This window comes from Lagopus leucura, unplaced genomic scaffold (assembly GCF_019238085.1).
Source record: "Lagopus leucura isolate 7727_CA_CO unplaced genomic scaffold, USGS_WTPT01 Super-Scaffold_73, whole genome shotgun sequence".
Taxonomy (NCBI): Eukaryota; Metazoa; Chordata; class Aves; order Galliformes; family Phasianidae; genus Lagopus; species Lagopus leucura.
Window position 1 is genome coordinate 99,042,502 of NW_024962252.1, and position 11,274 is coordinate 99,053,775.

At 47.2% G+C, this 11,274-nt stretch overlaps 1 protein-coding gene across 1 annotated transcript in view; it reads left to right on the forward strand.

Annotated features, from left to right (window-relative positions):
* CFAP61 (cilia and flagella associated protein 61) overlaps positions 1-10,958 on the forward strand; it is a 91,378-nt gene extending 80,420 nt beyond the window's left edge. The window contains 5 exon segments of the mRNA XM_042875281.1: positions 836-1,041; positions 10,034-10,175; positions 10,177-10,272; positions 10,304-10,435; positions 10,815-10,958. Of these exon segments, the coding sequence (XP_042731215.1) occupies positions 836-1,041; positions 10,034-10,175; positions 10,177-10,272; positions 10,304-10,435; positions 10,815-10,958 (720 nt within the window).
* The last annotated feature ends 316 nt before the right edge of the window (positions 10,959-11,274 follow it).

Sequence of the window (11,274 nt, forward strand, 5' to 3'; positions counted from 1 at the left end):
CAGGCAAAGCAGACTATGATAACAAAAGAGAATAAATAGAAGGCTTACCCCTATCCTGGGCTCACCCACAAAACACCAGCAGAGCCAATCTCCAGCAGAGCACCTTCCCCCCTGGCAGCCAGCTCTTCAATAGGTCTAGGAGGGCTGCAGCCAGGCTCCACCCTTCCGGCAGCACGGGTGAATTGCCTTCAGCTGTGCTCCTCTGGCTGACTCATGGCTCTCCTCAGGTGCTCAATCAGAGGTTCAGGCCATGGCTCAGCAGTTCCCATACACATGGGCCTGAAGGAAGCACCTGAAGAGATGGAGCCCTGCCTGGTGGGTGGCGACTTATAAAACGTGAAGTTCTGTTTTAGAGCAGGACAGAGGTATATGCAATCATATAGACACCATATAATAAATGAGGATGAGCAGGGTTCCGTTCAGTTGCCTGAACACAGGCATCTAAGTGTTGTCCCTCCTGGCCTCCAGCTGCTGCTCCATAAGGTCACAAGTCTTCCATGTGTGCTGTGTCACAACTACCAGTGTGGTTTGAATGTCCCAGATATCCTTAGGTGCCTCAAATGCCATACAGGCATGGGCAACCAAAGCCTGTGCTGTCCTCTCAGTTGTATGCTTCACAGTTTCTATGCAGCTAACCAAGGTCTAAACCATACAGAAAACCTTTGTGTCCAAAGCATGGGACCTTGTTGTATAAACTGTGCTACAAGGAATGGATATTCTTGGTTTGAAAGCTTTGGGATTTTGAGAAATGGCAAATATCAGAAAGAGAACCCTAGCTGGTGCCGGTCACGTGTAAACTCCATCTCTCCAGCTTTCCTTTTATTTCCTGTTCCAGGGAACAGAGATTGTAACTGGAAAAGCAAGAGATGGGAATTATTTCAGAATGCACATCAACAAATACAGTATGGTAGATAGCATCACCTGCTTCTCAAAGGAGCCCTTTCCTGCTTCCAACTATATTTGCTTGTATGGACAGCATGAGCGTCTTCTTAATGATCTTTCTTATCGCTGGAATGAAGGGCAGATCACAGACCTTTACAGGTAAGACAAATTTAGCATCGTGCATAAAATGTCTACTTTTCTTTTACTAAGCTTTATATTCTAGCTATTTTCCCTTGGAACTCAAGATAGATTTTAAAGCATCTTTTCAATTATTTGGCAAAATTATCACTGATGATGCAAGTCCTGAAGACCTTCCTAGAAAGAACTGTGTCTGAGATTTATTTAGAAAATGAGCAGTGATTTGCTTGAACAGCTTTCATCTGAAAGAACATTTCAGTACCACTGTAACTTTTGCTTAGCATAGTCAGCAGGCTTAACTCATTAAGCTGAGTTTGAAGAATCCTTTTTTTTTTAATTAATTGATTAATTTACTAAGAACTCATATTCAGAAGTCACTTTCCAAAGTCAGGGTATTAATGACTTTACATCAAATTTGTAAGCCAAATGTTTCCAGGGAGGTTCTAAATCACAGATGATGTCAGTCACGCTCTTTAGCTCGCCTCTCAACTTTAATCTTCTGCTACTTCTGCACAATTTCATACCTTGAAAGATACATGGCCTGAAAACTCAAACTTGGTTTATTCCTTATGCCTTAGATAAAATCAGTGCTTCTGAATTCAGGTTTGGCAAAAAAAACCGCTTGAGTTTCACTCATGTGATAGAATTCTTTGAGCATGTAATTGAAGTAGGGGGCAGAGAACCTGCTGATGCATCTTAGTCTGATTTTCATTTGGAAAAAAGTCCCTCGCAAGTGTTGACCTGGGAGCATGAATTAGCAGATAGAAAAGTGAAGCACTGCATTCCATAAACTGCTTTAGAGAGAGAAAACCAAACAGGAAAGTTGGTTTCAATACAAAACTGATCAAAAGCTGCCTGAGAAGGATCTGGGCTTGATTTGGTTATAGCTGATTTGAAGAAAGGCACTACAGTTTTCAGACTGAACAGTATTATTTAGATAATGTTTAGTTATGACGTAAAGGATGTGTTGTGGTCCAAGAAAAAAGAAAAAGAAGCGTGATCACAGCACTTTGCTAATCCAAAAACAAGGGGAAATTTGTAGATTGATATCAAACTCCTCAGAAGGTTTAAGTTGCACTGACGTGCTGATAGTTACATGCCTCTGTAGGAATGAAGAAGCTGATACCTTGAGACAGGGAGTTAGGAGCCTCAAAATTCCCTTCTTTCTCTAGGTTTTGCCCTTCTGCTGGTTCAGTGTCAAAAAGCTCTACCAGAATATGGATAAGGCATTGTATGTGGCTGAGGACAGAGAAATGAGAATGTCTGCTGAAACAGGGGGAGGGAGGGAATCCTATCAAGCCTTTCACTTAGTGACAAAGGATTGGTTTGTATGCTGTGTTTTGAGAACAGTGGTATCAGCTGTCGGCTCAAAGGGCGAGCTCCCCTGAAAAGGACGTGGTACGTCACCGGGGCTGGGAGAGCTGATGTTGTACAGCCCTGCCCCTGCCATCTCTCTTCACTGCAAATGTTTCCTATTTCTTCATTTCTTTTTATTCCTCGTCTTGTGCAGGAAGATGGGATGAATGCAAATTTGACCATGCAGTTTAAAATTGTCTTGGACAAAAATGCTTCTTTACAGATTTCACTTCAGGAAATCCAATATGCCTCTGCTGAGAGGCACGCTGACTTACAGAAAATGTTGATTTTGTTTTACGAGAGAGGAACGGCACAGAGCAAACGTAAAGTTCACAGAAACATTATTACTGTCAGTAGGTGTTAAATAGAAATTGAAGGGAGGTGACACTGTTCTATGACATATGGGCTAAGATGGCAGATAATTTTCTTGTCACAGCTGGTGCTGATCAGCTAATATATTTTGAGCATGGGAAGAAACTCAATATTCAGGTTGTGGCAAGGTATCAGTCTTTCTCACGGTATTACAATATGCAAGCACATCTGTGAGCTAATATTTAAAATGAACCACAAATGTTGTCAGAGATTTAGAATCACAGAACCATTAACATTTGAAAAGACCACTCGGATCATCCAGTCCAACTGTCCACCTACCACCAGTATTGCCCGCTGCCCACATCCCTCAGTGCCACATCCCATGGCTCTGGGACTCCTCCCGGTGACCCCACCGCTCCCTGGGCAGCTGTGTCAGTGCAGAATCACTTCTGGAGAAGGAATTGTTCCTAGCAGCCAACCCGAACCTCCCCTGGCACAACGTGAGGCCATCCCCTCTCGTCCTATGGCCGTTCCCTGCCAGCAGAGGCCGACCCCACCTCACACAGCCTCCTTTTGGGGGCTTGCAGAGCCACGAGGTCTGTCCTGTCTTTCTAGCAGTGAGAGCCCAGCACTCGAGCTGCAGCCTCGCCAGTGCCAGTATTTTCCAGACCTTAACCAAAGCGACATTTGCTCCCTTACACTTTGGTGCTGTATGTGCTGTATGGGCCTAAGGACCTCAGTGCAGCTGCACTTGCCTACACATGATAGCCACACAGATTTTGAACAAATGAGACGTAAGCTTTCTGAATGAACAGCTGAGTTCTTCATGAGAGCAATTAGGAGTTTATCAGCCTCCCCTGCTGCCGTGATGGTGATAGGATCCCTGCAGAGCATGCAAGCTCATTGGGGATTACAAGTAAGATCGATTTCTAAACATCCCCAAAGATTCTTAAAAAATCTCAAGAGAGACGGAGATTCCAGTGATGATCTGCTAAAAGGATGAGGCAGGCTGGTCAACATGACAGTAACAAGAAGGGCAGCTTTAGCAGGTGCCCTAGATGCTCAATGGAGTGGCCATCAGCTCCTGAAGGAGGCTGGTTGGATCCTCTCTGCTCTTGGCCAGCACTGTTTAGTGGCCAAATGTCCTGGGAGCGCAGCAGGACCTGGTGCTGGGCAAGGTGAGGATCCTGTGTAACACAGTACTGTATTCCATGCAATATAGTGTACGTATATATGTACAATATGCAAAAATACAGAATGTGAAATGTAGTGGTTGGAAGACTGTCCATTAGAAAATCATTACATTGAAAAATATTTGGGCATCTCTTGTGAGATGGAGATCGTCTTGATGCTTCTTGGAAAGTGGAGTCTGGCGTTCCTTTGGCATGGAACAATAAACAATGCATTCAGTGATTTCTCTGCATGCAATGAGAAGAAGTAAAGGCATTTGGGGTGATGATATTCCCATGGTTTATAATAACCTTCTATCACTGACTGCAAACGTGAGGCTGAATTTCTCTCTTTGGGGAGAAAAAGAAACAACTAGATACTACTACATGTTACACCTGTACTCGCAGTATTTTCTATCAAGATGTAAAATGCCCTTAGTGAAGAAAAACAGACTGAAAATGTTGCCATTTGTTAGTTAAGCTTATGAACTTGCTGGTTTGAAACATTCATTCCTTCCTCCCATCTTTCTGCCTGTATTTTGGGGAAAGACACCGTGCAACAGCTGTCACCTGGGAGCCAATTTACTTCTGTGTAGCATGCAAATGGTCTTTTAAATAATTAGAAACTGCGCCTAGCAATGCATTTCCTCACTGATTTGTGTTCGGTATAAAGGCTGAAGGTTAACCCCATGATACCGGATTTCCTGACCATAATGGGCCAGTTGCCATTCTCAAATTAGCATTAACAACAGGCCCTCAAGATTCAGCTAACTTCAAGGAGTGACCCCTTCCGGATGCGTGCCTTAAACTGTCTCTAATGGTAATAAGGAGAGAAATAATATTTCCTTGTGTTGAGAGAAAAGTTCCATTGATTTCAGTAGAGTTCAACACTGTTGAAAGCTGCAGAATGTGCCCCACAAGCCCACAAACAATGAAGATTACTTCTCCATTCCCCCTGCTGCAGAGTCCTGCAGTGATGCTGCCCCATCCCATGCCAGACCCCCTAATGTGTATGGCCACTGCTACCCCCAGTCACCCCAGTGTTGCTTGTGTGGGTTCACAGACTGCCACCCTTAAAGACCCAGGTTGTGAATTTACAAACGTAGCAAGAAATAAGTGGAAAAACAGCATAAAATCATCTGACTGTAGTTCCATAGTCACTTGGCTAAGAAACGTGCTACCAGGGACATAACAATTGCCTATAGCTAAGCTCCTGCAGCCTGACTCTGCCATGTGTTAGGTACCACAGCTTCACCAAGAAGAGAATCTGAGCAGCCCAAACTGTTCCTTAGCTAAACATGAGATTAAGAGCCAATGTTTTTGTTGTAGCTGTGCAAACAGCAGCTGAGGAAATAGGCCATTAAGCCAGAAGATGATCACAACCAGTCAGACAGCTGGCTGTATCGACTGCATCACAAGGGGATGCACTTCAACCCCCTGGCTGCTGTATGGGATGCCAAGGTCAGCTGGGCAAGTTGGCAGGGCCGAAGATGCAGTATTCTAAAGCTGAGAGTTCTGTGTACAGACCTTTTATGTTCTTGACTGTTTAACAGCGTTACTCCCTAGATTTGGAATCCACTTCAGGAAGGAGTTTCTGTAGCTTTTATTGATTTCCTATAAAATTGCATCTTGAAAAGGCTCAAATGGAATTTAAGCACCTGAGAGTGAGGCTCTTTCCCGATAGGGAAGATTTTTCTTGAATGGAAAAGAACATAAATTCCTGTAGGTTTAATATCAGTATTCCCTGTACTGAAAGCCTTCCAATCCCTCCCATCACTGCAGCAGCAGATAAAAGAAGGAGATATGGAAAAACTTCCAAAATATTCTTTAATTTCAAGCTTGTGGGTTGGCTTTGGTCACCAGTGCTCCACACTTGCTTCCTGAAGGGGAAATGCAACCAACCAGTCATACCCTTTTGTATTCTCCTGTAAGGCAGTTGCTGAGTTATGGAACGTGTCTGCGGAGCAGTGGAATATCCCTCTACTGCATCTGGAGCACAAAACAGATCATTGGAGAGGCTCCAAATGGATGCTCGCTGGCACGGTGCCTTTAGGATGAGATAGAAGCGCTTCGTATAGGCTTCGTTTGGCATTAGTGAAAGCCAAATTTGTAATACTGTATTAATGAACTTGTCTTTAGTTATGACCTGCAGAAAATGCGGGTTAACAAGGAAGGGACAGTGCTGCTGAGGAAAGGAGCACCACTACTGCATGACAGGGAGTGCAGTGCTGAAGGAAACAACGTGTGTTTGGGCTGGCAGTGATAAATAATCCTGGTAGAGGCAGCACGATTAAGCTGATCGGTTTCTAACAGGCACCCTCTGAAGTGCTGTGTTGCTTAGCCATCCTTTTTCAGACTTTTCTTCTTGTAGCTGCTCAAGGCCTGGTTGGATTGGATGGGCCCTGGGCAGCCTGAGCTGGTGGGGGGCAACCAGCCCACGGCAGGGGTTGCAACTGGGGGGGGCTTTGAGGTCCCTTCCACCCCAGCCACTCTGTGATTCTGTGATGATTCTATTCACCACATTTACTCTACGTGTAATGCTGAAGTTAGTAAACTGCTGTACATTAAGCCCTTCTGGTATTCAACAGATTGTAAAGCATGGTGGTAGACTAATGCACGATGGGGCCACGTGCTTTGAGTAACACAAAACACAGGGTACGAAGTGCTCTATTGATATTGCATTTATACTTAGTTCTTACCAGAAATGTGTTTTAGCCATCTGCACTCGCTCTGCTTGAATCTGCATCCCAGAGCCATCTCAGCTCTGAGTGCCTTCAGAGGAACCCCAGCAGCACCCTGGTGTCCTGTCTGTGGGACCATGTGAGAGGTGGTCCAAGTGAGATCAGCAGAAAAACCCGAAACATGTTCAGTGTGGCTGTCCTTCCACTCCTGCTGGTCTGAAATGTTTGCTAATGTGTAGAGTCATAGAATCATCAAGGTGGAAAAGACCACTAGGATCATCCAGTCCAGCCACCAACCCATCCCCACCATGCCCACTGACCACATCCCTCAGTGCCACATCCCCACTTGGCTTTTTTGCTTAAGTTCAGTTCACACATCATAGTCCTCTTTACATGAGGCTACAAGTGATTTACTAACCACTGTCATTAATGAGGGCTTAGGCAGAAGCAACCACACCGCACTGTCTAATGACTCAACTCTAATCAACCTCACAACATAACTGAAGAAATAGGAAAAAGAACATTCAGTGTGTGCAGTGCTATTTTTCAAAGGACGAGGTGAGGATATACGTTTATTGCAGCCTGGAATAATCAGCGATTAAGCATGAAATACGTGCTCCATACATGGAGCTTGAAAAAGGGCTTTCAAAAATGAAGGGCGATTGTTCATTAAGAGAAATGCTACAACGCAGCGCTGTCTGGGGTTGGCCACGTCCCACACCATTAGCACACCACCATCACATTGAAGGGATTCCACCTGAGGCTTTTGTTCACCCTGCAGACAGTGAGACTTATTTTCTGCAGGGATGAAAAAAAGCAGAGAGAAAATGTGGCAGGTAGCGAGCAGGGCTGAGAGGGGCTAATGCTGCTCAGTACACTTGGCAGCCTAATTAGAGGAAAAAACATGTGCTTTCTATGGAAAGAGGGACAGCGTAAGGAGCAAGGAACACGTGAAGGGATATCAAAGCACTAACAGCTATTTTTCATACTGGAATTCAACGCTGACCCCGAGGTGCCCCGGTAAAGCTGTGCTTTGATAGCAAAGCAGTATAAATGGTAGAACCCTTTAGGTGACTTTCCTTTTTTATATATTAATATAGTTTCTAAGGCGCAGCCGACTTGCCAACAAGAAACCCCACATCCAAACCAGTAAGTAAAGGCTGGTCAGCTGAATTCTACCACACCGATCTGTGGTCCAACACTGCTGATTCATATTGATAATTACACAGGCCCTTATGAATGACTGAGCTCTGAAGTCATAAACGAGTAATTACAGAGAAGTGATCGTACCACTACACGCAGCGTATTTGCTGATGTGAGTCAGGTTTAATTTCCTTTTAATTGTTTTTCATAATGCATTACACGTGGGATAGTCCTGTGTGCAGAAATGCAATAAACCTTTCCTCGGGGTCAGCAGTAATTTTCTCTCAGAGCAGAACGCAACACTTTTATGTCTTTTTTTTAAAAGCACAGAGTTTGGAAAGTGTAAAGAACAGTTTGGTGAGAACTCAGCAACAGCTGCAAGCTAGTAAAGGTAGGAAACATCACCAATTTCCAGCCCTAGATTGATGCATCTTCTCTTTTCTTGGCAAAAGGGGACAGTTCTTCTAGTGTGCTCCATCCCAACCCATCCCAGCTGCTTCCCCTCCACTCCCTGGCATTGGAATCCCCTCCTCTTCCTATGCGTCCTCCCTTTGCTGCACCCACCTTAGGATGGCAGCACGGCTGGAGGTCGGGGCCGGTTCCTCCATCACTGGAATGTGGCAGCATCAGAATGAACCCCGGGAGACAGAAGGTGTGCAGCTGCAAATGAAATGGAGAACGGAGCTTTCAGACTGAAAGCATTTCCGTGCACACTCCATTTCTGCTTGCTAGCAATGGCCAACTTGATCCATTTTTTGTTCTGCTGTGTCTCTTTGTGAGAGGAAGATCCCCTGTCTTTTGTAAAAGATGCCACTAAATATTTTTCTCCTTCCCTTTCATCTCGTATCGGCCATACATCACAAATGAGGCAGAACAGACTTTAGATGCTGATTGTCAGTGAAAGGCAAGAGGAGCTTCCTAGCAACAAAAAGGATGTCTTCAAAAGGAGACCATTTCATCCCATCTCCTTACAGATTCCTTCCCCTGATCTCCTCCGCCGATATAAAAGTCTGCCAGCAGGGGATCCCCGTTAGGAAGTGACCAGGAGTCTGAAAACCCGTTATGCTCCTGGCAAACATTGTCATCTTGTACATATTTAGCCTGATCACTCTGGCAAGTTATGAAAGACTAAATGGTGCAAACACATGTGGCAGATGCCGTTCTCATGATAGCCCAGGAGCCTTTGAGCCTCTGTTGGTAGCATGCCAGCTCCAGCTTGTATACTGAAGAGCATTATACTTTCAAGCTTTCTCCGGCTTGCCCTGAGGGACTGCTGCTGAAGTGGCAATAAAACTCTGAACGAGCCTCCCAAAGTCGACTTGTTGGTTTGGCTTCAGATGGGCTCTTCTCATTATTACCAACGTGAAGGGCCATATGCAGATCTGCCTCCTCCAAAGCACCATGTGTTCCTTTAGAAAGGTGATTCCAGTGGGGAAGAAGGAAAACGCAGGGCCAGCAACGGAAGTGAGAATTGATTCCATCAAGCACTTCTTTGAACGGCCTCGGATGGTCGCATTTCTTCAGGTGAAGGGAAGGAGCTCCACGTGTGGGAATGCTGATGTGCACAAAACAAGCAGGTTTTCTTGGTCGTGCTGTGCCGGTGATGGTAGCAGCAGCACAGTGAACAACATAAACACAGCGCAGTGTGATCATCCCCATGCTAACACTGAGCTAACGGTTTGGGTTGGGTGGGATTTTTCTCCTGAAATGGAACTGTGATTAAATATTTGGGGAATATCCTCTTCTCCTGCTGCCCCTTCCTTCCAGGTATGTCATGCTTCAAAGAAAGGTACCTGAAGCAGGGCTCAGCTCGAGCAAATCTCACATCCAACCTTGCGGCGTTTGTAACAGCATCAGTAACAGCACTGAGCCTCAGCACACTGCTGCAAGGAACATATTGCAACACTGCGGTGGCCTGTTTTTCTGGCCTTTATTAATCCAGAAACCTTAATGATGAACAACATTTGTGTCATTGTCTACACAAATTTAATTTGTTTATGCAGCAGTTCAGTTAATCCTGCAATCTGCTTTTCTCAAATGAGGACAGATAATGGAGACACCGTTCTTTACAGGTCTTTGGGCTTTTAAATTCTGATAAAATCAGGATTCTTCACTGGGTCTTGCCACAGCTCTGAATTAAGCCACTTTAAATGTAATTACTGGAGCTGGCTGTACATCAGGAACATCCATTAAAAGAATTGATTGGCCATGCTGTTGCGAGAGGCATTTCACGAACAAACGATCCTGATGGGTCCAGAACTGTCATTTATAAAGGCGAACAAGCAGGTAAATACTTTATTAGCGGTTAATGAGAGGTTCACAAGATAACTAAATTTCTTCTTTTTTAACCAGCTACTTCAGGGAGCCGTGGTCCATGGCCATCTATCACGACCGCTTTATCGACCTCCAGAAGGAGCTGCGCCAGATCCTGCTGTCAGAGCAGGTGAGAGAAATGCCATTTTATCATTTGGGTCATCTGTCCATGCTGTTCGCTTTCAGTTCCTTCTCCCATCTTTCTCCCAAAGCTCTGTGCTCCTGTCGAGCTATTTCCTGCACACATCCCACACCCGCTGCCCTGTCGGTTCCTCTCAGTCTTTGCTGGGTTTTCAGATGTGCCAGCAGCACTCCCCACGCAGTCACTCCGTTTTCCCACGCAGCACAAGCGGCCTGCCAGAAATCCCCACCTCATTTCTTACCACTTTCCTGGTGTTTCCTAATCGGAATACACCAAATGCCAACCTAAACCTGTCTCAGGCGAGCCTGCGGGCAGCAGGTTTCTCAGCACCTCCCCACAGGGAACGAAGGGCAACTGATTTTTCTCAGCCACGGGTGAATTTCCCGAGTAAAGACGGATCAAATGCTCACTGATGCTGCCTGAAGCCTTACACCGCAGACAAGAGCCATACAGTCCCACAGCTCCGAACCCAAACCGCCACCTCGAACCACGGGCCGTGGCTGACACCCCACCGAGCTCCTGACTACAGGAGGGCCGCTGCGGGAACGGCGCCCAGCCGAAGCGCCGCGCCGCTCCGCCGGCTCCTCCCAAGGGGCCCGGGGTACGGGAGGGGATGGCAGGGAAGCGCAGCGCTCCCACGGGCGCACCCGAACGACTCGCGACTGTCTTTCCCCGCAGGTTCCCGCGGAGCGGCAGACCGAGGACAGCCCCGTCCCACCGCCGCTCGCTCGCTCGGCCGTGCGCTACCTGCTGCGGCACGGCGCGCAGCTGCCCATGTACGCCCGCGGCCGGCCGGCAGGTGAGCGTGGAGCGGGGCGCTGAGCTCCGCCTGGCGGCCGCGGCCGCTCCGACCCGGGACCGCGGTGGGGGTTGGGGTTCGGGGGGGGAGGTCGGGGGTCCGCGCGTGGGGCGCGGCGGGGGGGGGGCGCGGCGGCGCGTGCCCGCAGCTGTATGCTAATGGCCGCCCCGCCCCGCGCTCCCGACCCCCGGCCCCCCTCCCCTCCCTTTGTCCCCTCCTTCCTCCCCCCGCCACCCCTTTGTGCCGGCTCCGCGCAGCTTTATGCTAATGCCCGGCACAAAGGCGGCCGCGGGGGGCTCGGGGGGGCCGAGCGCGTGCCGCCCGCGTGCCTCCCTCGGG